This window comes from Silurus aristotelis, assembly GCF_946808225.1.
Source record: "Silurus aristotelis genome assembly, chromosome: 2".
NCBI lineage: Eukaryota > Metazoa > Chordata > Actinopteri > Siluriformes > Siluridae > Silurus > Silurus aristotelis.
The window spans coordinates 36,051,037-36,077,031 of NC_139575.1; the positions used below are offsets into that span (position 1 = coordinate 36,051,037).

Here is a 25,995-nt window from a genome sequence, read left to right on the forward strand (position 1 = left end):
CGTTTCCAGTGTTTTCCTCTCGGTTGTGCATTACGCACGAGGCTCCGTTTAACGAGACCTTTCGCGTGCGTGAAGTCGGTAATCCTGTAAATCTCCGCGCGACAGCTGCGGAATCAGATTTCCAGCCTCCTCCTCCTCCTCATCCTCCACCTCCTACTCATGGAACATCATCTGCTTTTCGGCTTTCGGGGTCTCAGGTTCGGCTGAAGACCAGAGGTGCGGTGACCATGCGTACAAAAACCCCACGCGTCAATCAGTAACGCAAAGCGCCTTAAATCTCACGTGTACTTTTCTCCCCCCATACATGTTCTTTTTTTCGCTTGGGGATTCCGTGCAAGATTGTGCTGATATTTATATTTAGTTTATATCCTGCAATTTTGTTGCTTCTGGAGATACATGACGCCATTGCGCGCGAGCCAAAAAAGCATTTTCATGCTATAAAGCTCCAATCCTTTATAAAGAAAACAAAAGCATAATAACTCGATAGCGATATTTTAATTAGTCTCCTGTGCACGTGCATAATTACCATTTTGATTAGGTTTTGTTCATTAAAAAATGGGGTTCATTGTCGGCTCTTTTCACATGACAGTATCATGTACCTTTTAACTATAACTGAACTTCACAGGCAAAAAGGAACAAAGACAAAGTGCACTTCATTTTCTCAGAATATGCACAGAAATATTTTTGTCATATAGCATTTCCTCTATTTTTCATTCAATTGTACAGATTGCATGATCATAATATTGTATTTTTTATAAATACAATTATAAATACTAATATCATTTGCAGTATATTTTATATACATTAAATACTTATATATACATTTATATTCTATAATGAAAGTTTCCCTCGTCCAGTAGTTGCTTTGGTGTGCGCTTTTTGTGCACGTGAGAATGTTTTGCATCTGTGCGCATTTTACGCAAAGCGCGTGCTGTGCGTCACCGTGCAGGACTCCTGTCCACACTCACGAGCTTCTGGAAAAAACTAAGAACGTGTCCAAAAGTGTTTGGACTCCTTGTGCATCAGGAACACAATTCAGGATGTCTTTAAATTAAATCGCTCTAACGAAATCCTGAATCCAGAATCAGAAATAAATCCATAATAAATGATTTAATATTGAGTTGGATTTAAACAACAACGCATAAAAAAAATCATTTATAAACCTGCGTGAACATGAGAAGCTCGTGAGAACCACGGATCATTGTGCAATCTAATGTTTGGATGTTAATCTGAAGGGAAATTGTTTTGGACTTGTGCATTTTAGTACAGGTGTAACTGCAGACTGAAATACAACACAAATCAGATCGTCACAAATCGGTTCGTGTCGCAGTCTGAAGTCTGAACCTCGAAATGAAGGAGTCGCTTAATTAGTCTCGACCCACGTGACTGCGGGGGGTCTTAACTCGCGCGCTGTTCTGAGGATTCAGGTGGGTTTCGGGTGCATCAGCTCAGGTGAACAGACTGAAGCACGGACACTGGGGGGAAAAAAGTTTGCATCCAAAAATTATTAATTATTACTTACTTTTTTTTTTTTTTACTTAATTTCCAGCTCCTTTTTTTTCTTTTTACCGTGCACTTCTTTTTTCTTTCTCTCCTCCGCCGACAAGCAGAAGACCCCCTTGGTTCTTTTTCTTTTCTCAAAGTACAGGGAGTCTGATTCAGCTGAAGGCTCATGAAGGCTGAAAGCGACGCGGGGAACAGCGGTGGCGGTGCGGGTGGCGGCGGCGGCGGCAGCGGCTCGGGCGCGTGCTGCGTAAACCGGCTGCTGCGCGCGGTGGAGAGCGAGCTGCGTGCTGGACGCGAGAAGGGAGACCCCACGGAGAAGCAGCTGCGCGTGAGCCTCGAGGACGCCGAGCTGTGGCGCAAGTTCCGCGAAGTCACCAACGAGATGATCGTCACCAAGAACGGCAGGTGCGTTTTACCGGCAAACAAACAAACAAACAAACAAACAAACCAAAACTCAATTTTACATTAAAGTAAATAAAAAAATACGTGCACAATGCATTCTTTTTAAATGAATCCAATAATTAAATTAAATAAATGAAATTTTAATAGAATTGAATAGAATAGAATTAAAACTGAATGCACACCTTTTTTCATGATTTGAACTAAAATCCAATCAACTGCAATGATTTAGAATAAATACAGGTATTTGGTTATAACGTAAAAAAAAAAAAAAAGTTTATTTTTTTTATATTTGATATTGATTTTCAAAACAAAAAAGTATTTTTTTCTTTTTCTTTATAATAATAATAATAATAATAATAATAATAATAATAATAATAATAAACAACACATAATTGGTTTACAAATCTAAATGTTAAGCTTTACACACTATTTCATACAAGATTCATAATTATCCACTAATAATTAGACAATCACAAATAACACGGAAAATTGATTTTCAAAAATTATAAACACTTTATGCGCTCATCCTTGCGTCTCTCTCTCTCTCTCTCTCTCTCTCTCTCTCTCTCTCTCTCTCTCTCTCTCTCTCTCTCTCTCTCTCTCTCTCCTGTCTCTCTCCCTCTGTCTCTCTGGATCTAAATCAATTAAGCTATTTGTTATTGCAGTTATTGGCCCGCTTTATTGGAACGGCCAGTTTAATTTATTTGGATGGGTTTGTTGTTGTATTGTGGAGCTGAAGGGTGTCTTGACCATCTCACTCTGTAGTTACAGGTCACCACTGCAGGTGGGTGTCTTTCCATTTACATGTTTCCCAATAGCCCCACTTAAAGGCATTTTTGTCCAAAAAACAATCATGCAAAAAAAAAAAAAAAAAAAAAAGTGGGCAAAATGACCAGTTTGCAAAGCTCTCATGAAGTTTATGCATATTACTGTGATTGCCGTTTTGTGGATCAGGTGCTGAATAGATGAGATGATGTTTTGTTTGAGTTTTTGGCAAGTGTGTATGTTTGTGTATGTTCGTGACAATAGTTGGGCCACATACATTCCCACACCCACACTAAATGACTCTCCACAGGAGGATGTTCCCGGTCCTGAAGGTGAGCGTGTCTGGTTTGGATCCCAACGCCATGTACTCTTTCCTCCTGGACTTTAGTCCGGCTGACGGTCATCGCTGGAAGTACGTGAATGGCGAGTGGGTGCCTGCTGGCAAACCTGAACCCCACAGTCACAGCTGTGTGTACATCCACCCCGACTCTCCAAACTTTGGTGCGCACTGGATGAAGGCCCCAGTGTCATTCAGCAAAGTCAAACTGACCAACAAACTCAACGGAGGTGGACAGGTTCTGTAAATACACGTTCCTTTCTGATTTATCCAATGGTCCAGCTCTATGACGTTCATCTAACAGTAGCACCAGTTTTATATAGGAAAGTCACACAAACCTCATGGAAATCTTAGGTTGTTATTAATCCAAATACAGAGCACATGCTTTCATTTTTCCATTGTTTTTTTTATATTTAAATTCTTCCCTATTTTTTTTACTTTTTCTCACTTTAATATCTTTTTTTCACACGTGATCTTGTTTCCTTTCATTATCTATTTATTTATATGCAAAAGTTTCTGATTTTTGTATGTCATTTCATTTCCACATTTGATTTTCTCATATGATTAATTTACTTTTTACAAATTTACGCCTGACCCCCAAATCTATTATCAAGACTTTGTCTATTTCTTGTCAATTATTTATCTTAAGTAGTGCAGGAAGACCTTTTCAGTTGACAACATGCTGAATGTGCAGTGAAGTGTTTATTTTTTTGCCATTTGATGCTTCCTTTGTTTTAGGATACTTGTCCTCTTTTGGGCATTTTGCATTATTTGAGACTTGGAGACGTCCTTGTTTACGTGACATCCCTTTTTTTTTTTTTTTTTTTAACAAACAAGCATCTTCATAAAGAAGTTGGTACACACTATGTACGGATCCCTGATTTCACGTTGTCTGCCTCGTTCTGTAATCTTAGCCAGACTCTCAGTCATCATTCTGCTCTTATGTCCATGCAGGAGCTTAGGAGCTTTTAGGAGCCTTGAGCTGCCTCTAATCATCCCGCCTGCTGCTGCGGGGAAATATCAAGTGTGCATTTATACAATTAGTGCTCTCCTCAGCGTCCACTTCACCTATGGAGCCCCTTTGTTCGGCAGGGACTGCATGTAAACAGGAATAAACAGCTCTTAATTGCCACTTTTCCCGTTTAATGCACTTCCTGCGGTTCAGACGGAGCGCGCTCTACTTCAGCCAGTCGTCGGAGGGCTTTCATTCGAGGTGCTCCAGCACGCTCCATTCGAGGATGACTCCTCTGCAAAATTATCAGCAGTATTAACATCATCTCCCCACCACCACCACCACCACCAGACCACCACCTCCTCCCAATATCAACCCCAACACCACCACCACCCCATTCTCTCCTCTCATCTCCTCTCCTCCGCTCCACTCCCTTTTCTCCGGCGTTTTTAAATGCAGTGTTGGCAGAGGAGAGGCCGCTGAGAGAGAGAGAGAGAGAGAGAGAGAGAGAGAGAGAGAGAGAGAGAGAACCGACTCTAAATGAAATAATTGCTGTGGTTAGTTGTACATTATGGTAATTACGTGTGTTTTTTCTATGCAAAATAAATTTAGCCATCAGTCCTTAGATGTGAGGCAAAAAAAAAAAAGAGAGAGAGAAAAAAAAGCACATCATCAGGTGTAGTGGAGAGAAAAACACACACAAAGCCCTGTCGCTGCCCTGCGGCCGTCCCAGTGAGTACGTGGCCCTCATGTGAAAGGTGAAGCAAAGCTGTCAATTACAATGAAAAACAGTTTGTGCACCATGTCGCTGGATATTTTATGGATATATCCCGGAATATGTTGTGGTGTTGTGCCCCAGGTTTCATCACGAGGCACAACGAAATCACACTACACATATCCATGGTAATGACAGTCATGAAATGCACATGTTTGTATAACAGTTCTGGATTTTGATTCTGGACAGAAGGGTGTTGATTCATTTGATATATAAGAGCAGCTCTGAGAGTGGAGCAGCTGCAGGGGGAAACAGATCACATTTAAAATGGGTTCATTGCAATATGACTTCACATATAGTCCAGTTTCAGCTCATTCTCACACTTGGATGATTGCCATTTTAAATTTTCGAAAAAGAATAATATAATGCATTAAAAAAAAGCAAAGAAAAATCACTGATATGGTGCGTTTCTTATAAGATGTTTGATAAACATTTATCCAGTGCCAACGCTTCATCTTTTCAATGCTCAACAACATATTTTATTTCAAACTACTGTTTATTGCTACTATAATATAACACCAGACAGGAATTGCAGATGTTCTACAATGTTAAGAGCAACTAAACTATAAACAGTTTAAAATGCAAACATCTTTCAAACATGTAAAAGTATCTTTTGCAGCAATTTTCTATGGTATAAATAAGAACAAAATATTTCAGAATGTAGGGAAAAAAAAAACAAAACAGAAATCTATTCTATATCTGGTTGCATCACACACGTCTCCACACCACAGATTATTTTCCTATATAACAGCACATCTAAGTGTTTTATTCCCTACTTAATTGTTCAATTATCTCATTATCGGTCTCTCTCTGTCTTTCTCTCTGTGCTATAGATCATGCTGAACTCTCTCCATAAGTACAAGCCACAGATCCACATTGTCCGTGTGGGAGGAAGCCATAGGATGGTGACCAACATCTCCTTCACTGACACTCAGTTCATTGCTGTTACAGCCTACCAGAATGAGGAAGTCAGTCTCTATCTATCTATCTATCTATCTATCTATCTATCTATCTATCTATCTATCTATCTATCTATCTATCTATCTATCTATCTATCTATCTATCTATCTATCTATCTATCTATCTATCTATCTATCTATCTAATCTATCAGATTTATATAATTGATTTATTTTGCTTTTTTATGTATAGATTTACTTTATTTATGAATTTACTATATAATTTATTGTTATACATTCAAATAATTTATAATTCATTTTAAATATATTTTATTTATTTCTTTTTGTTTCCAAAAAGTGAAAAATAAATGCTGTTTAATTCATTAACAGGACGACCATCAAAAATTCAAGGCAAAAAAATGCATCTACAGAAAAACAAACTAAAAAGGCCCATAATTGTGGGCTTAGCTAGCAGGGTATACAAAGTTTTGCACTTGTGTATTTTTTTTTAATAATAGTAACTATCTACAGCTGAGCGCAAAAGTATAGTTCATGTATGATGTTATTAGATTATAGAGAATATGTATATTTACATTTTAGAATTTGTCATTTTAGTTTTTAAATTAAGTTTGTAGGGTGTAAAAACTTTTGCACTCAATTGTTATCTTGCGATCCAGAGTATTTTCATATGTAGCATTTTCACCCTGTTTATTACAGATAACCGCTCTGAAGATAAAATATAACCCCTTCGCTAAGGCCTTCCTGGATGCAAAGGAAAGGTAATTTTTTCTCCCCCTTTTGATTCCTATTTTATTCAACGATTAATCACCGATTTCATTTGATTGGATCCGTCTTTCCCGTCGTTCAATTCTCAATCAGTGCACCAAAATGTTGCAATCGTATCATAGCCGGCATTAGCACTAGTCAAGCTAGCAGAACTGTGCGAAATCAGCAGTGATTAGCGAGTAATTATTAATCGTTTACGCTGGGAATCGAGTGAGGGTATGAGTAAGGAGCTTGTTGGAGAGGCAGTGTGAAGTGAGGGTGAGACATTTGGAGCATGTATGATGAAGAATGTGTGAGTTGTAACACCCTGCTGATCATCAAAATTTCCCGGCTCTGATTAACTGCGTGCTAAAGTCTCCGAGCGTCATCTCTAAATGAAGACAGTACTGATGAAGAGGGTGGATAAATCACCAGTTGGTCCAGGAGATAGTATAGAAGATAGTATACGAATAGATTTAATATTTTATTTATAAAAAAAAAAAAAAAAAGACAAATTCATCATTTTGTCTGTTTACAAGTACATTTAACACGTTCGTTTTTGGTTTAATGTTTAAAGTCTACTCACTTTGCAGGAACCATCCCAAGAACTTTCTAGAACCTCCTCCTGAGAATCAGCATGTCAGCATACCACATTGTAAGTATCTTTAAACCCCAATGCACTCACTGTAGCAGCTTGAATAAATTTGTAGTCCAGGATCACTCCAGGAAGCTTATCTGACTTTTTTTTTTTGGTTTCTAGGTGGCTGGTACATTTCGAACCCAGACTCCTTTTGTTCCTCAGGGAGCAGCAATTTCCCCTACACAGGTAGTTTGCCGCTGACCCCACACCATGGCTACAAACACTACTCCGGTCTGCATGGACATCGAGCCACTCCGTACCCACCTCCATATCTGCACCACCATCACCATCACCACCACCGTGGACACAATTCAGGTAGCACACAGGTTCACACGTGCAGACAAGTTAAACATTTTATATGAAAATTCTATCTTTCTATCAATATATCTTACAGAGATACACTATATGGACAAAGGTTTATGGACACCTGACCACAAGATTCATACTTTTTGAACATTGAGTCCCCATTTGCTTTTATAACGATCTCCACTCTTCTGGGAAGATGTACCAATACATTTGGAGTGTGCTAGATTTGTTCTCAATCAGACTCAAGGCTTATAGTAAAGTCAGGTCCTGATGCAGGTGAGTTGAAGAGTGTTGGTTCAACATGGGTAATGAGATGTATCTTCATGGAGCTGGCTTTGTGTGCAGGAGTAATGTCATGTTGGAGCAGGTTTGGGTCTCCTAGTTCAAGTAAAGGGAAAATCCAGTGCATCCAAAGACGTCCTATACTATTATGTGCCTCCAGCTTTGTGGAAACGGTTTGGGAAAGAACCACATATGGGTGGAATAGTCAGGTGTCCCAATACTTTTGTACATAAAGTGTTGTACAAGGATGCTAAATGAAAATAACGTTTCCCAATAAATGTGTTTTTTGGGCAAAAAAAACCTAACCCTAACCCTGGGTAGAATGGCCCTTTTTTCTCTTTTAATTTTTCCTTCATGTTTTCTATTGTTTACCCTTTTTTAGCTGTGTTATTCACCCTCTCTTCAGTTCTTTAACTTTTTTCTGTCCAAAATCTCTTCTTCTTCCTTATATTCTTTCACTCTTTAATTTTTGTCCCGATCTTTTCCAGATTCATCCTTGTATCTTCCATCCTTCTTTCATTTATTATTTTCCCTCACTAGTTTGCAAGGTGTCCTTGTTAACTTATGGTATCGGTTTCATATCCGGTTTATTCATGGTAACAGGTAGAAATATATTTCATGCAACTGTTGCAAGTCCAGCCCTCTTTCCCCTACTCCTTCACTGCAACATAATTTGCTTTTCCGTTTTTTTCCGTAGTCTCTCTGTCTGATGGTCTGAGTCCAGGTGCTCTGCAGGTGTTCTCAGGCCATGAGACCTGGACAGGTGTTTCTCCTCCTGGTCCTGCAGCGATGCTGTCAGTTCCGTCTGGTACAAACTCACCTGGAGTCAGCAGGTCAGAACCGGTGCTGCAATTACACAATGACCTTCCACCCTGAGCTTCAGCATTAATTACATGTTTACCACCATGCTGTATCCTGACCTCAGTGCTCTTGCTGCATATAATTAATCTGTCGCATTTGCATGTCGTTTTTCTGTAAAATAATGTAGCTGTTTTCCCCCGTTCTCTCAGTCAGTACCCCTGCTTGTGGACAGTGAGTGGCTGCGGCATGTCCTCCACTCCTCCAGGAGGTTCTCTGAGCTCCGCCCAGTGTCAGGAGGAGCGGCCTGATGCAGGCTCTACCTCCGCTTCACCATGCTCGCTCCTGCAAGGTCAAGGATCCACGAGGGCGGATGTAGTGTCAGAGCAAGCCAATCATAACAGGGTGGGCGGGGCTAGCTGGTCAGCAGGCTCCAACCATTCTTTTTAATTAGTGTAAAAGTTCGTGCAAACCAGCACGTGAGCTCTCAGCAGTTCAGAGTTCCTAATTGCCAAAAGATTGTGTGTATTTGAAGCATGTCGTTTAATTTCCTGTATGCTTGCTTTTCTGATGCACAGGTGTAGGAGCTCGGCTTTGTGTTAACTAAATCAACTCCGATGAATTCATGCAAATCTTTAGACTTTTTACATTGTTTAAATAAATAATTATGGTCTAGTCAAGTCTGAGCATAAAAGCCCAGTGACGGTACAAAAAACAGATCAAGAGCCTGCACACTAAAAGACATACAAAATTAAAATAATGCATCCTCAGCAGGAAAAGAAAAAAAAGTTGTCCGCACAGTAAAAACGGCTTTGTTTTAGGCACAAAAAAACCCAACACTTTTGTCTAATGAAGACTACAAAGCAGAAAAAAGATTTGTGTCTGCCGTGGTTATGAGTCCTGGATTTATTAATTCCAGCCAAAATCAAAAGTGGCTTCATCGGAAAACATCGTAAGAAATCTTGGAATTGAAATGAAGAAAAGGAATACGAACTACGAACCCACTACGGAGGTCAAAAACAGAACCCAATCCTTAATCTTAAAATACTTAAAATCCTTTTAAACGATCTTTTTACATGAAATACGGATTCGCAAGTGAGACCGTTTCCTGTTCTTGCATTTTGATTTGTCGAACCACAGAGATTATGGTATGAAAAAGTGGCAGTCGTTTTATATGTATTAAAAATTCTTGTGCTTACACTCGCTTCATGCTTGTACATACAGCAGTGACTTAAACTAGGCGTTTTCCCCTTTAGCACCAGACTAAACCAACAAACTCAAGTTGTATCTGCAAAAAGTCTGGACTTTTAAACCAGGGTTGCCATGTCTGCATAACATCAGCAGTCAATGGGTCATTAAAATCAATAAAAAACTGAAAGCATTTAATAAACCCTAAGCTATTTAGATAGTAATCTCTATTTAACATAGCAAGACACACTAATCAAAGGTTTGCAAAGTGACCGACTTGTGGATCTGGCAACCCTGGCTTCCCTTTAATGCTGTTTTGTAGAACGTTGGAGCATTTTACTTATCGCGCATTTAGGTGTGAAATGCATGTGTGGTCTGTGGCTTATTACTGTACTATTGTAAAGCAGCATAATTCTGTTCTTAGACTACAACACATTCAGCTGGGATACTCTTTACTCTTTACTCTCCTCTATTCTAATCAGCGTATGTAACTATGTAACTACTGAATAATAAAATCACAGCTAACTGCGAACGAGATTTGGCGCAATTGCCTTTTTTCCCCCCTTCTTTTACGCAAGTTCGGGGGATACTGCAAAGATCACGCACGTCCTCCCTAACCACACTTTCTGTGCGCCATTATGAAGGAATGGAGATGCGGACAATAAGGGAAGCATTCATGCATGATAAAATGAAACTTAGTCAGCGATTAGGACCCGGTGTAATTGCTATTTGGAGTAGTTATCAAATTAAGGCCCGTTCTGAGGTCTCTCTAGCGTGGCAGATCTTTAGAAGGCGTCGCGTACGCTAATTTATCTCGTACTTTAACCCTTCACACACACACACACACACACACACACACACACACACACACACACACAGCAGTCACATTCCGTCCAAAAAGCAGGTCTTATTTATGCGCTGCTGTAAAACAGTGCATAAAGAGATAATTATACCTCCATCATATTTTTCCTCTCTTGAAAATGTTATTTTAATCACGCGAGTGGAGTGGACCACTCTGTTGTTTTCACATGTGTGTAATGAAATAATGACAGGAACCCTGTGAATGGGGCCTTGGCATGCGCCTGAAGCACTGTGGACATCGCTGACTCTCTCTCTCTCTTTTACACACACACACACACACACACACACACACACACACACACACACACACACACACACACACACACACACACACACACACACACACACACACACACACACACACACACACACACTCTTAAGCTTTGGAGAGGTTTGGAGCCAAGGTCCAGGATTCAATTATACACCTGAGATGGAGTGAGAGATGTGGGAATAACAGCGGGAAATAAATGTGATATCCTCTCTCTCTCTCCTCACAGGCTGCCATTAACTTTACTGAAAAATATTTAAATCTGTTTGTGCAAAATATATATATATTTATATATATATATAAAAAAAAAATACAGGCTGCAAAACATTACTGAATGACTGAAAGCCTGCATATTCAAAGCCTGCTCGTGATAATTATCCATTTAGAGAGACATTTAATAGTGTGGAACAACTCACCAGTCCATCTCCTGAAGTTAATAAGAAGGAACAGTAAAAAGTCACTGTGGTGGACGACTCGCCCTGGAGACTCCTTTCATAAACAGTATTGAATTTTAGCCTCAGATTCTGCTCAATATTCAGCAGAAAAGCCCCTGTGGGTTAGTTTTTAATATTGAAACGGCAGAAACCACCAAAAATGTATAACTGCTTTTGTACAAAATGAATCAGCATCATCTGAACAATGAAATAAGAAAAAAACTCTACTGTGGTCTACAAAACTATAAATCACTTGGGATTATTAATCCACAGATTGTTTTGGAGTCTTTGTGATAAATACTGTATAAAAAGTTGGGTCATTCAGGTACTTATTATCAATAATTGTCACCTGCCACCCAGATACAAAGTCTCAAACTCCATGTCGTAGTCATTCTCAGGAAGTGTCTCTGGACTGGAGAACTCATCTCCCAACCTTCTCCACCACGGCAGGTGCATGCTCCTAAGCAGGGCGTTGTGAGCCTGCCGGGCACGCGTGGCAACCGGACCCGAGCGGCTGAGGAAGAGGCAGGAGTCTTCGCCACGCAAATCTTTTAACGATGGAGCGTCTGAGAGGTGAGAGAGAAAAAAAAAGGTAAAAAGTACAGACGTCCTAAGAAACCGTGCGTTATAATATATATATTTTTGTGTTTTCTCCGGAAATAACCAGTTGTTTTCTCATGATCTTGACAAAACAGATGTTATGGTCAGCTGCAAACCACTCAAACAGCATCTTTCATGTGCCCAGTCCCTCGAGTTGGCTGGCATTGAACTTGACTAGACGTTCAGAGTCGCTATATTGCCTTCGACGATAAAGTTGGAGATTAGACAGTTTCCTTCTCAGGTGTCGGACACTTGTGTGTAAGGTGTCAAGACACAGACACGGTATTTTAGTTTAAGTGAGTCCCTGATCAAAGTAATAGCGAATGCGGTTATCCATGAGGCTGCTTCTAGAACATGCTCTTATTAGATTGGATTAGATTAGATTCAACATTATTGTTATTGTGCAAGGTACATGTACAGCGCCAATGAAATGCAGTTAGCATCTAACCAGAAATGCATAAGAGCATTACAATAAATAACAGTACGATAAATAGGGTCAGATGTATGTATGTATGTATGTATGTATGAAAACATCTACAAAAGAGATAATAATGAGAAACCTCTATTCAATTCATCTTGGCTAAAAAGCTCAAAGACATTTGTTTCAGCAGTACATTCTACATTTATTCTTCCACACCCACAGACTCTGCCCGAGGAACCCATGTTCATAGTTTCTGCAGGTCTATGTGTTTACATTACAGACAATTCTAGTCTCAATAACTTCATGAATTATTGTTTCAGTCAATCATCCTCCAATTAACTACCATAAATGAGTCAATTTCTGGATACAGACTCAGACTCGAGTATGTCTGGCCAAATGTGCTTCAAAATGGCTTTAAAACCAGACTTCTGTTTTGAGGTGAATGGAAATAAAAACAGCTTTCGCATCCTCATACCAAACAAATGGACTGAAATTACAGTTAATGCATTCTTATAAATGCTAGTAGGAATGTCTGGGAAATGTTATATTCAATCGTATAATAGGTTGTAGGTTGAACTAAGGATTTTCTCATTAGCACGACCGATAGTTGACAAAGTCCATACTTAGGAGAAGCTCCATGTCCGTGTTGATCTGCGCCACCAAGGCCTGCCGGTGCTGCTCCTGAGCACGATCCGACCCTCTCGTCATTAGGTGCTGCTGCAGCATGCTCTGAGCCTGCTCATGGAGCGCTAGAGTGCCCTCTGCTGACACCACGGAGGACTGCAACACAGTTTGCAGCGTTTGCACAAAACAACGACCGTGACTATGGAGAGTGTTCAACACAAGAGAACTCACTGATCACGTGACAAGACAACGAACTATAAAGGAGGAAATGTGGACTGTATTTATAATACAGTTTAATTCCCATGACAAATTATTCAGCCATTTTTCAGCCATTATTCAGAGACAGACATTTGTGTTGCCAGGTAATAAAATTCAACGTTCTGACTCACAGGGTGAAGAGAGATGTGCTCTTCTATCCGCCTCTTCAGTTCTGCCCTCCTGCTCTCGGTCAGGCCTTTGGGACTTTTCCACGATGCTGCAAAGTTCCTCTGAGATCTCCGGCGCTTTAGAAACGTCAGAACCTAAACAATCACATACACAAGTGGAATGCAAGCGCAAACAGGGAAAAATTAGTCATATTCCAACTGGATTCATTTTATATCAAACTACATTATAACATAGTTACAAATTTGTACACCTGAAAGTTCATCTATATTATAGCAAGTCCACAAATGCCCTGCCTTTTAATTATTATGTGCTATTTTTCATCATCAACACGTGCTACGACACGATAGAAAAGATTTTCAGAGGTTAGAGGCCGACCGATATATAATTATAAAAATATATATATATAAACCAATTATCAACTGTATTATTTTTTTTTTTATGGATTCTGATGCAGTTGTGGTTGTAGTGTAGAGGATTGGAGTCTTAACTGGGTTTCTTGCTTTAGTAAAATGGTAAACACTCAATATGTGAAATTCCTCTCTCTGTAATGCCAAAAAATATTGTGTTTTTGTACAGTATTGGTTTCTATAATTGCGACGTGATAGTGGTGGTATTAAGAGGTGGATTAAGTCGGGTAAATCCCCACTGAAGGCCCAGGTACCAAATGTACCCCCTTATACAGCACCCCCAGAGCACAGAGGGTTAAGGGCCTTGCTCAAGGGCTCCAAGAGTGGCAGCTTGGTGATACTGGGGCTTGAACCCCTAACCTTCCGATCAGCAACCCAGAGCCACTTACCTACCACATTCACAGCCTCATCTCTGTGAGTATGTGTTGAAAATAATGTGTGTTATCTACATTTTTTAAATAAAATCTGTGTGCACAAAATCTGATTTCAGGCTTAGAGACCTTCTTGTCTTAACTGTAGGCTAAGACTGTGTTTAATCTGTGTATTAAATTGTTTAAAGTGTGTTGCTCACAGCTCTCTGCAGAGTCACTGCAGCTTTGTGCTGCCTGAGATGATATCTGTTCTGCTTAAACTGCCGCCTCTCTCTGTGTCCCCTCCACACTCTTTGGATCAGCAGAGCTGCTCTGTTCTCCAGCTCACCCAGGAACCGTGCCAGGTGCTCTTTAACACACACACATGCACACACACACGCACACAAAGCCGTGAGGTTGTTGTGTCTCCAATAGCACATTAGATAATGTTAATGTGTGTGTGTATTTTATTACAATCAACTGCTATTCAATGCAAATCTTTGAATCTTGAATTTTACCTGCAGGCAAAATCTCCATCAGATGAAGCTGGCGCTGCCGGAACTGCCGGATGGCTCTCTGTCTGCGCAGACGCACTTGATGGCGCAGTTCTTCCTCTGCAAGACGTATCTCCGTCTCTGCCTGCCTTTGGCGTCTCCTCTCTCTGCGCACACACACGAATATAAAAACCTGTGTGCATAGAACTTACAGCTGAATCTCTCCTATAAATCGCATTTAAATCGAACACACTAAAATCTGAGCTTCGTATGACAACCGAAACAAGTCATACAAAAGTAGTCATGTGGGAGGTAGAAGCTTAGTGGTTAAAGCATTAAACTTTGGATCCATAGGTTGTGAGTTCAAATCCCAGGCTGCCACTACTGGGACCCTGAGCAAGGCCCTTAACCCCATAGCTGCTCAGTTGAATGAACGAGATAGCTGTACGTTGCGATGGATATGGGCGTCTGCCAAATGCCATACGTCACCTGAAGCTCCTCTGTAACATGCTCACAGCTCTGGGAAGTTTCTTCAGCCTGCATCGGGTCTGATGAGCTCTCCATGCAGCCTGGATTATGCAAGCAGCTCGAACCCTTTCCTCGGATGAGTCCTGAGCCTGATGACATCATCGACAATAATAATTATTTTCATTATAGCATCAACAATGAGAATTGGAGTCCTGTAGGACTAAAGAGCCTCATGGAGCATTTTCCACATACCAGTGTGCGATTTTCAAGATCTTCAGACTGCAGATGATGGATAAGCTGCATCAGTGCTGCATCGAAGCCTTTACCTCGCCAGTCCTTCAGCACCATATCATCCAGCCCTGTAGCACCACACTATCTGCTAGCCTTACTCATATTTTTTATTTAAAATCTATTTTATTTAGAACCTTGTCGTGAAATAAATTGATCTGAGGCTACCTTTGTAGCGTTCGTGAAGCTGTAGAGACTCGGAGCAACTCTTCTGCTCTGTGATCAACAGCAAGATCTTCACGGCCGTGCTCCCGATTACAGGGTTGGAGCTGCTCGACATTTTATACACGATGTCATCTGTGATACTGTGCAGCGCTTTGCTTTCCATCTCCGATACGACAGCACTACAGATGAAAAGAGCAAGTAGTAAGGAATAAAACACTTCAGGATGCGGCGTTATAAAAAAAATTATCAAAGACAGGGCGGTGTGATGAAGTGGAGCTCTCGATACCTGTTCGTCCTGAACAGATTGTACCACATCGTTAGTATTACTGCCGAGACCTCATCGTCGTCGCTCATCTGCACACTCTCATAATGTTTGGAATGGAGAACTGAGGATCAAAGAGATGAGAGAAGAAACGAGATGAGAAGAAAAGAGAGCATGTGTGTATTCTGAAAAACTTTAGATCCATCTTGGCATACCACAGGGAATCAGATGAGTGTGAGCTCGAAGAAGCCAACTGAGAGAATTATAGACGTTCCGGAAGAGGCGAATCATCTCCGATTGTCCTTTATCCTGTTGGAAAAGAAAAAAAATCAAAAACGAGTCCACACCAATTTCCACCTGCTTAAATCTAATGATTTTCACTTTCAATGACTATCAGGTTGCTTGCGTGGTTGGAATGAAAACCTACACCCACACTGACCCTTTGTGGAAAAGATCGGACACCCCTGTCTTAAGCCAATCTAAAAACTCTCTGAATGTATGTCTGGGTTTTTTCTGGTTTTATCTGGTTTACTTTTACATCCCAAAAACACGTTAGTAATTAAAGATGGAGAACGTGGGGAGGTGGTAGCTCTATGGATAAAATGTAATTCTGATTGGAAGGTCATGGGGTCAAATCCCAGCACCACCAAGCTGTGCAAAGACCTTAATCCTCAAGTTGCTCAGCTGTATTGCTTAGGTAGCTGTCAATTGGCAAAAATGTGAATGCCATAAATGTCAACGTCAATAAGCGTGTATTTGCACATGATGCCCTGTGATACAAGAAGAATGAATGTATGAAAATACAAACGCTTCTGACCGGCACGGCTCGGTTCATGATGCGGTGCGCGAGAAACAGGATGTTGTCAGTTACAGATGGAAGAAACTGACGACGAAACACGTCTTGTTCTCCCACAGAGCAGATGCCTACACAGCAGGTGCTGATGAAACGTTGGATTACAAACAGATTCTTCAGTTGTGAAAATATTGCAGAAAGCAAGTCAAGAAAGCTCTTCCTACCTGAGGAGGTCTGCCATTTGTGTGATGGATGCATAACTCCCTAGCACCTTGGCAGGATTGAATTTGAGTGCAGCAGAGCAGTATCTCAGGACTCCGAGGTTGTAAAGGTTTTGCTTGCATTCCTCTAAATCCTTCTGGTCTCCTACAGACTTTCTGCCTAATATGTCTTACATGAATAGGTGGACAGGTGCACAACAAACACATATATAAAGTTTATTCATTATAGCCTGTATGTAAGGAGTACAAAATATTTTATATTTTATTGACAACACAAAGTTCACTTACCTTTCAGCCTTGACAAGACTTCCAGAAACGTCTCTTCTGTGTTAGTAGAGATCAGACTCTTCAGCTCGTCCTCCTCTGACATGCCCATGTTTGTTAGCTCGCGTTGCTAATTAAATGGTTTCCGCATTTAAATAACTATGAATTATTTAGGAAAATTCGAACTAGCTACGACTTAGACTTCGTGCAGTCTTTATGGTTTTAAAATAATAAAACTCAGGAGGGTTAAACGGATTTTTAGGGTCCACAGCGTGCACAAGAAGCATAATTCGTTGCTGAAGCAACGCCTACGTCATCAATCCGCGACGGCGGCAAAGAGAACGCCATTCAATCTACAGTATTGCTTGTGTTTATGCAAAACAAAGAACAAGGAAAGTGTCTCATTGTTTTGGAGAGTTAAAAACGCGATTTTAACATTTTAATTCCAATCCATAATACAATTAAAAATGAATACTGTCTTAAAACCTTCTAAACTTATTACCCCCACACACCGGAAGTGTGATTGAATTAGTTTTATAATTTGTTTTTTTTCATGTTTTGGGTAATATTTAAACTATTCTTTATTTTTCTTTTGTTATTGTTCTTACGGTAATGGTATGCTGCTTGGATATATTGTCGAATATGTTTAACATTGGAACGATTTTGCCTGTTATTTGAAGGAAAAAGGAATTAATGTATAGGCTTCTATCTATCTATCTAATAAAAATTCAAATAATTGTTACATAAACTGGTGATAGATCTGGTGACTAGATTATAGATCTTAGATATACTTAAGTATCCACAGTACTATGATTTATTATGGCTATAATGTTCCTATTATCATTTTTGTCACAAGACTCTTTACTTAATCAACTAATTTTCTGTGAAAAGACTCGGATTTGACTCCTAACACAATAATCTATTAATAAAACGATAATGCGTCAAACACTGATATCTATTCAAATCATCACAAGCCCAAAGTCTTCTTTACAACTATTAAAAAAATAATAACACACAAAAAAGGCCATGGGTGTTTTGGCAAGTTCGAGTCAAGTTCAACACACGTTACACCCGGATAAGGTGCCATTTTTTTAATAAAATAATTTATTACCATGATCAAATCACATAAAACACAGATAAAACTAGATCAGTAAAAGTTTTGCAAATCATCTCTTAAGGTCAGCTTTCAGAGTTCTCTGCAGGCTGGCAATACTGGCGTCTAAAGCTGCTAACCCGTTGCGGAAGTCTTGCTCGTCACGCGTGTTAAACGTAGAATAGGAGTTCACGCTCCAGTCGGAAGTTAAGGATTTTATATCACAGGATGTAAAGGAGTTCTCATATGCGGATGGCCTTTCTGTGTATTCTGACACTTCGCCCATATCTAGCCACCGCCGTGTTTGCTGGGATTGGGTTTGGATTGCAGGATTTACAACACCCTTACTGGGCTGGTTTAGCTGTGAGCTCAGTCCATCAGGATGTAGGGGGTGATCTGTAGAACATTCATCATCCAGAGCTGGGGGGCCATTAGAGATACCAAGTTTATTAAAAGCAAGTCCGAGGTACTTCAGCCCAGTGTGATCATTTCCTTGAACTGGAGTGCTTTTCTGGGGAACTGGTACAGGCTGCGGCCATGCTGCCTCTCGTAGGGGAACAAAAGCTGTTGCACTTTGCTCGACTTCCTGACTATAACCCACAACTGTTGTGTTCCTAAGTGATGTGTGTAAATTTAAACTTTTAGGAGAGCTCTCCTTTCCACGTTTCCACTGGCCAGGGGAAGACTGAGGAAGGTTATGTGGTTGAGACTGAGCTGGATGAGGTGGCGAGCTGTGTCCTGAGTCCTCCATAGTCTGAAGGTAGGCCTTAACAGAGTCGGTGATTCGGTTTGAAACAGACGGCTCTCGATTTTCATATTGATCAAGTGCACTCCTTGTGAGCTGAGCCGCAGGAGGTCTGGAAACCTCTTTCTGAATGGGATGACTTGGCATAAAACTTTTCTGAAGATCTCTGTTTGGAGACAAAATTGAAAAACAATTTAATCCTTCTAATATTTCAGGTATAGTGATTAGAGGACTTTATTCTATCAAAACGTTCTGATTAAAAAGTGTAACATTTTCTGTACTCCACCATACCGGATGATCTCCTGTAGTTTTGTGATCTCTGCCTCCTTCTGCTGGAGGCTGTGTGTCAGTGCAGTCTTCTCCTTCTCGGAGTCTTCCAGCTTAGTCTGGCAGCTTCGCATTTCCTCTAATGCCTCACTCACGTCTAAATAATGTGAATAAAATAAAGTAATTTTAATAATCTAAAGGCATTCACAAACCAAAATGCACACAATGTATCTATATCTTTAGATAAAAATCTGTAGACTATAGCATTTATATAAAAATCACAATAATCATACATATTTATACCACAGTGATGCTGAATTCAAAAACAAAGAAATTATGGTTATTACCCATGTGTATACGGTTTGTCTCTGACTCGCACTGCTCTTTGATCTGTTGCAGGTCGTTCTCTCGGTCCTCTACAGCCTGACGTAGAGTCTGGTTCTCCTGCTGAAGGTTCTCCAGCTCTCTTTGGCGATCATTTAACTGAGTCTGAAGTGTGAGGTTTAGCGACTGCAGTGAGACCACTAACACACACACACACACACACACACACACACACACACACACACACACACACACACACACACACACACACACACACACACACACACAAAAAGTTAAATAATTTAATGCTGCTGCATCATCTTAAAAATTGGATGTAAAGCTTTAGAAGGTTTTCTAACATTCTAGATTGCAGTCCAGTGGTCTCCCCTGCCTTTCGGCTCTCTCCCGTTCCTGTAACTGCTGATTCAGTATTCTCAGACGCCTACAGTATGACAGACACACACACACCAACCAGAATTGAGGTATTTCAAGAAACAACACAATTAAAGGTGCAGTTTATAATGTCAAAGTATTTTTAGGACACTTTCTCCATTTCAGACTCATTTACGTTTACTTTTATGGAATTTGGCAGATGCCCTTCCCCATAGCGACTTACAATGATCTCATTCATACAAGTGAACAGTATGGTATGGTAAATAAACATGGTTAGAAAGTTATTCCTGGGGTTTATGGTGCAGAGTAAATTGAGTGCTACTGACCTGCGAAGCTGCACGTTCTCGCTTCTTAGCGGTTGCAGTGCGAGGGCAAGTTCAGCCTGAATGTTGGTGCTGCCCACCATAGCAGGAAGCAGGGAGATGCTCTGCTCTACCTCGGATATAAGACGAACCGCCTCACTGTCTACAGGGGAAGAAGAGGAAGAACCAGAGTGCACCCAGGTATCATAAACAGCTCAATTGAAACAAATCAGTCATTCAGTGAGTCAACAAATCAGCCAATTAATTAGTGAATCAATGAGAATTTGTTTAATAAAACAGTCACCATCACAGACTGTCTAAAAACAAAGAGTCAGTGATTCAGTGAGTCATTTAGGAAGTGGGTCAGAGTAAGGAGGAGTCAATGAGGCAGGAGGGTTCAGTCAGTGGGTTAGTCAGATAGGAATTGCTTGAGGTAGGGGTTTAATTAGTCATTTGGTGATGTAGGGGTCAGTGAGTTAAACAGTGAGGTAGATACTGAGTCAGGCACACAGTGAGTCAGTGAGTAAATTAGGGATTCAGTAAATCAGTAAATAAAGTGAAGAGTCAGTGAGGTAGATAGCGAGTAAATCAGTCAGTGAATTAGGGATTCAGTACATCAGTATATGAAGTAGAGTCAGTGAGTTAGACAGTAATGTAATAGTGAGTGAGGCAGACAGTGAGGCAGTGAGTGAACTAGTGATTCAGTACATCAGCGAATAAAGTAGCGAGTCAGTGAACTACCTCACGACTACTAAATTTACTGATGTACTGAATCCCTAAAACACTAAATAAAATAGAGAGTCAGTGAGTCAGAGTTTTAGGGATTCAGTACATCAGTAAATGAAGTAGAGAACCAGTGAGTTAGACAGTGAGTGAGGCAGACAGTCAATGAGTCAGTTAATCATTCCTTGAGTCACAGATATAATTAAGGCAGGGGGTCCATGAGGCAGGAGGGGTTAGTCAGTCAGTTAGTCAGGTAGTTGTTGAGGTAGAGATTCAAGAGTCAGCTGTTATTCAGTATATGAAGTAGAGAGTCAGTGAGTCAGACAGTGAGGTAGATACAGAGTGAGGCACAGTGAGTTAGTCAGCTAAGTAGGGATTTAGTGAGAGAGTTTTCAGTAGGTGTAGCAGTGTGTTAGACAGTGAGGAAGGCAGTCAGTGAGTCACTCACTGAGGAAGTTGTCATTTAGCGAGTCTGTTTGGCAACCTGCAACAGTGTAATAGCTGAGGGTGCTTTAATCACACCACTCACCTTGATTAGCTACCAGGGCCTTCAGCTCTCCTAACAGGTATTTGACAGTTATCACCTTCCTTGACGTCTTTTCAGGGCTCTGCGACTTGTTTTTGTGTTTAAGAATCGCTGCATGTCTGTCCATGCCGCTCCGACAGCTTGTGTCTCTTACCGGCATGGTGTCCACTCGGTCCAGCTCATCCTCTTCACTCATGCAGTCTCCACTCTCCTCTGATGAAGATGACACACACTCTCCAGATGAGAGCGGTTGATCCTGTGAACTGTCACACACTGGGATGTGGGTGGGGAGGGCTACTGGTGTGGGGATCCGTGCTGACACTGGAGGAGAAGGGCAGATCTGAGGTCCGCAGCTTGACAGGAGGGCGCTATTCTGTCCACCTGAGCCTGCATGAGGTGCATGTATAACAGGACTGGAGGATTTGAGCTGCCCTGGATAGACTGCTGATCTGGCTGTGGGGACTGCAGGATGCACCTGGACAGCTGGAGCTACAGAAAAAGACGCCGTGTATTGGGTGGGTGAAATCGTAGCACTCAAAGCTCCATGCTGAGTCGATGGGACCGCAGAGGCTGCAGCCCACTGCTGAGTAAACTGATGCATCTCTCCATCCGCTCCTCCGTGAGGCTACACAGATGTAAGAGACACGGCGTCAGAAAACAGAATTGAAACCGACACTGAGTGACAAATGAGGACCGAGAAACTGACAGCACAGATCGAGCATCCGAGACTCTCTGCGTTTGATTAATCGTGTTTGACGTTTGGGATGGTGGCGTGCAGAAAAATCTTACCCCTTGACTAGGAGCTGATGTGGGTCTTTGAGGACTGAGTGCTGGAGTGGAGGTGGTCAGACGGCAGTTAAACACAGTGGAGGGCTGCGATCCTGCAAAACGGAAATGCACTCATTCATGTGTTTTGATATATAATAAATCAGCTTGAGCTTGAATAATGATTCAAATTCTTTTAAATCCTAGTGTAACCCAAAAACATATAACTTTATGACCACCTGCTTAATATTGTGTTGGTCCCCCTTTTGCTGTCAAAACAGTCCTCCAACATTAACATCATGAACTTCTTCAGCAGTTTGAGCTACAGGAGCTCGTCTGTTGGATCGGACCACCATGACCAGCCTTTGCTCACAATATTATGGGTGACCGGTGTAGATTTAAAAATAACCAACTCAAATCTGAGACATTTCCTGCCTCTTCAGAGTGTGTGTGTGTTTGTGTGTGCGTGTGTACCTGCGTCTGGAAGACTGCTACCTAGAGGAAAACTGTGTGGCTGAACACACTCCTCTTGCGTCACCGAGGTCCCTCCTCGCTTCACTTCTGATCCGATGATGACATCATCAGCAGAAGGCTGCTTAACCCCACGAACACATGGCTTCCCTCGTGAGCCTGGGTATGTGTGTGAAGACAAAATGGTCTTCTGTACTGGAGCTACAGAGAACATAATTGGAAACGATTTACATTTCAAATATCAAAAATACGTAATATAATAATTTCGTTAAACAGTAACGTGTGTGCAACATCACCTGGTCTCTTGTTTATATGTGCACCTGCGCTCGCCTTCTTCCCAATTCTTTTTCTGTCTGCATCATTTTTTCCAAGTGTTTTCTTTTTAGGAGGAGCCACCTTTAAGATATGCGACTTCATCTTGGGATCTGTTTGAAGGACAAGAAATACACGTTGAAGATGTTAGAAGACAAATGCAATAAACACACGGATCAATCGGCGGGTACCTGCTTGTTCAGCTTGAAGGATATCACTGAGCAAAGCCGCACATCGATCCAGGCCTTTGTTGATGGTCGTGACCTAATCAGGACATTTCAAGAAGGAATAAAGTTACACGACGTCCATTCGGGTGTTTATTTTTTTTATTATTGTTCAAGCTACAAGTCCTATTAAAACAACAAAAATGTACCTGATCTTCCGAATCCGTAGAGTAAAGAGAATATGAAGTGTCAAGATGTTGAGGTCGGCCAGCAACCCTGCAATACAGGTGAGGAAATTCCATTTAGTATGTATCACATATATACATGTAAATACTGGGGTTACTGAAATCAGGGAATGAAGGAGGATGAGGGAGTTTACTTTTTCCTCGTCATCTGTCCTCGGCCTGATCCCGTCAACCTGCCTGAAGACACCACCTGCCAGCGACAAGACACACATAAAGATTCAATCATAACAGTGACCAGTTTTGTCACTGAGATATAACATGTATATTAAGATAAAAATCTCGTTAAAGATCGCAATTTTTTTAACAATATTTATTGATTTTTTTTAAAACTTGGTTTGATCACCCACAATATTGATCAACCGGGAAGATCAGATCATTTTAGCGCCTTTTTTTTTTTTTTTTTTGGTCATTTGGTTTATTTTCTTCCTTGGATCCAAAATGTTACATCAATAAGCAAGACGTCTACATACACAAACTTTGACTATAGTTCCACCTCTTATATCCTCTGGTGCGTGTCGTTAGTTCTTTTGTCACGTGACTCCAATAATTACTGTAACAATAATGTCAAGATTCGGACCACAAAAAAACCCCTAAACTATTGCATTGTGTCAAGTCAAGTTTATTTCTATAGCGCTTTTCACAACAGACATTGTCTCAAAGCAGGTGAATGGTTTGCATTGATCCCTGATGAGCAGCCATGGTGACTGTGGCAAGGAAAAACTCTCTTAGATGTTATGAGGAAGAAACCTTGAGAGGAACCGGACATTGTGTGGCGTCTGTGGAAGTCAAAAGAACAAAAGAACGAATTGCTTGGAAAAGAGAACTCATTAGATGAACTACTAGATTGTTTCCTGGACATAACCTACAAAGATTTTGTGACGCTTTGCTCATGTGCCTCCAGTACAAAATGAATGAATCACTTTAAAGATTCGACAAATCACTGCTAAACAGGTCAATGCGGCAGCACTTTAGTATTTTAGCACCAGTGTCCATTATGGATGGACATATTACAACATGAATAGTAAATGGTGAGCAGAAAAAATGGATTCTTATCCCTTATGTTTAGGAGTGCTGATATACTGCCCTTCATTTATAGGCCATTATATCCGTCCTATCAATAACAGTGTCGCCATGTGACGTCATTGCGGGACACATCCACCACCTTCTTACAGGACGGAAAATACAGCAACCAACCACATCATAAGTATTTAATATAAACACACTGTAGTGTATTTCAGGATGGAGATCAGTATTACCTTGTGTCTGGGAGTCACGTGTCTAGCCATGTACGCTGCTAATCTACAGCCCAGCTAGCAAAAAGCGCACTCGGTTATGTTTCTCAATAATTGTAAGTTTAATAAATCAAATATACTAATAAAATAAATAATAAATAACTGGTAAAGCATAAAGTGTGTCACTTTTGAAAGACCCGACAACCGCCACACAGTAATCAGCTGCTAGGAGAAGTTTGTTGTTTAAACGGAAGACGCCGACGCCCTCGACCAATTAAAATGCGGCACACCTTTCTCCTTTGTGATTATTGGTGCACTCTGTGGGGCGTCATCCAAATATCTTCGCTGATTGGGCAAGATGCTTGTCAATCATAATACCCGCACCCAATAGCGAATGGTTGTACTGATTCGAGCTTTAGACCGTTGTTGCGTTGAAAGCTTAACTATGGTAACGCGATTTTTTTACAACACAGCTTTTATTTTAACTCTAATTATTAATCATTAAAAATGTATACAATTATTATTGGATATTATAACTATATTGTTTGAATGTATACAATAATTATGAATTGTTATTATATAATTATTATAATATAAAATGGTCATAATCATAATTGGTAATATTTAAACTATTATTATAATTAAATTGAATACGAATTTATTAGAATTATTCACAATTATTTACAATTTGTATTATAATTATTACTAAACATATAGATTTATTCTATTTATTGAGTATAATAATGAATACAGCACATTTTATAGTGGTCAGTTATATTATTAGTATCTTCTGCACTCAGGGGGTGTAGAAACTTTTGCACTGTACACATCAGTCTCTATTACTTTTATAGTGTAGCTATATATTTTATTTGTAGACTATGGTAAACCTGTTTTGTAGATCTCTGTTCGTAATAAATGCAACTATAAACATTAATACGTGTTTGTGGACTAGCGCTAATAAGCTATTGCAGTATCACACACTGGAGCTAAACAGCTTTATAAAGTAGATTTATAACAAATGTCTTAAAAATTCTTAGCATTCCTGAGGTTCTGTTGTTTTAGTGCTTGACTGAGACTTGCATACAGACAGAGTGCAGTCTTTGGTCATCCCATGAGATCTTAGTGACACCTTCAAGCACCTTCACCAATCCACTGTATTGATAAACTACACTATTGATAAACTACACTATCTATCTATCTATCTATCTATCTATCTATCTATCTATCTATCTATCTATCTGTCTGTCTGTCTGTCTGTCTGTCTGTCTGTCTGTCTGTCTGTCTGTCTGTCTGCCTGCCTGCCTGCCTGCCTGCCTGCCTGCCTGCCTGCCTGCCTGCCTGCCTGCCTGCCTGTCTGTCTGTCTGTCTGTCTGTCTGTCTGTCTGTCTAGCAATACTAAGAATTCCTGTTGTTCCCTGGTTTTATTGCTTGACTGAACCCTTGTGTACAGCCCATGTACACTCTTTTATTCATCTCTTGTGCTGTGGAGAGCTCTCAGTATTACTTTCAAACA

The 25,995-nt window shown here is 40.5% G+C and overlaps 3 protein-coding genes across 4 annotated transcripts; 1 reads left to right on the forward strand and 2 right to left on the reverse strand.

Annotated features, from left to right (window-relative positions):
• Positions 1-638: 638 nt before the first annotated feature.
• tbx19 (T-box transcription factor 19) lies at positions 639-9,015 on the forward strand. The gene is made up of 8 exons (XM_083523873.1): positions 639-1,911; positions 2,984-3,248; positions 5,571-5,705; positions 6,352-6,413; positions 6,993-7,054; positions 7,160-7,354; positions 8,325-8,460; positions 8,638-9,015. Exons 1-8 carry the CDS (start codon positions 1,673-1,675, stop codon positions 8,873-8,875), a joined length of 1,332 nt encoding a protein of 443 aa, XP_083379999.1. The 5' UTR covers positions 639-1,672; the 3' UTR covers positions 8,876-9,015.
• A 2,231-nt stretch (positions 9,016-11,246) lies between these two features.
• On the reverse strand, positions 11,247-17,267 carry iqcb1 (IQ motif containing B1). The gene is made up of 13 exons (XM_083523872.1): positions 16,945-17,267; positions 16,660-16,825; positions 16,460-16,580; positions 15,858-15,951; positions 15,667-15,766; positions 15,384-15,559; positions 15,180-15,286; positions 14,949-15,076; positions 14,484-14,626; positions 14,187-14,335; positions 13,211-13,342; positions 12,821-12,977; positions 11,247-11,742 (listed from the first exon to the last, which is right to left on the reverse strand). Exons 1-13 carry the CDS (start codon positions 17,030-17,032, stop codon positions 11,522-11,524), a joined length of 1,782 nt encoding a protein of 593 aa, XP_083379998.1. The 5' UTR covers positions 17,033-17,267; the 3' UTR covers positions 11,247-11,521.
• Positions 17,268-17,994: 727 nt separating this feature from the next.
• Positions 17,995-24,767, reverse strand: ccdc14 (coiled-coil domain containing 14). Of its 2 annotated transcripts, XM_083560572.1 has the most exons (14): positions 24,669-24,767; positions 24,507-24,560; positions 23,385-23,440; positions 23,215-23,281; positions 23,033-23,105; positions 22,826-22,954; positions 22,533-22,730; positions 22,083-22,174; positions 21,297-21,918; positions 20,069-20,207; positions 19,709-19,791; positions 19,373-19,549; positions 19,050-19,182; positions 17,995-18,924 (listed from the first exon to the last, which is right to left on the reverse strand). In XM_083560572.1, exons 2-14 carry the CDS (start codon positions 24,534-24,536, stop codon positions 18,087-18,089), a joined length of 2,637 nt encoding a protein of 878 aa, XP_083416698.1. In that variant the 5' UTR covers positions 24,537-24,560; positions 24,669-24,767; the 3' UTR covers positions 17,995-18,086. The 2 variants fall into 2 exon arrangements, with proteins under 2 accessions (XP_083416698.1, XP_083416697.1); XM_083560571.1 differs by having other exon boundaries at positions 24,507-24,750.
• Between the last annotated feature and the right edge of the window lie 1,228 nt (positions 24,768-25,995).

Coding starts and splice junctions, on each gene's coding strand:
- tbx19 (XM_083523873.1), top strand. CDS start 1,673: ATGAAGGCTGAAAGCGACGCGGGGAACAGCGGTGGCGGTGCGGGTGGC. Junction 3,249..5,570: donor AACTCAACGGAGGTGGACAG/GTTCTGTAAATA, acceptor TCTGTGCTATAG/ATCATGCTGAACTCTCTCCA. Junction 5,706..6,351: donor CAGCCTACCAGAATGAGGAA/GTCAGTCTCTAT, acceptor TGTTTATTACAG/ATAACCGCTCTGAAGATAAA.
- iqcb1 (XM_083523872.1), bottom strand. CDS start 17,032: ATGGGCATGTCAGAGGAGGACGAGCTGAAGAGTCTGATCTCTACTAAC. Junction 15,077..15,179: donor ATCTTGAAAATCGCACACTG/GTATGTGGAAAA, acceptor TGATGTCATCAG/GCTCAGGACTCATCCGAGGA. Junction 14,336..14,483: donor GATGGAGATTTTGCCTGCAG/GTAAAATTCAAG, acceptor TGTGTGTTAAAG/AGCACCTGGCACGGTTCCTG.
- ccdc14 (XM_083560572.1), bottom strand. CDS start 24,536: ATGGCTAGACACGTGACTCCCAGACACAAG. Junction 22,955..23,032: donor CCTTCAAGCTGAACAAGCAG/GTACCCGCCGAT, acceptor TCCTTCAAACAG/ATCCCAAGATGAAGTCGCAT. Junction 19,183..19,372: donor GACAAACCGTATACACATGG/GTAATAACCATA, acceptor CACATTATTTAG/ACGTGAGTGAGGCATTAGAG.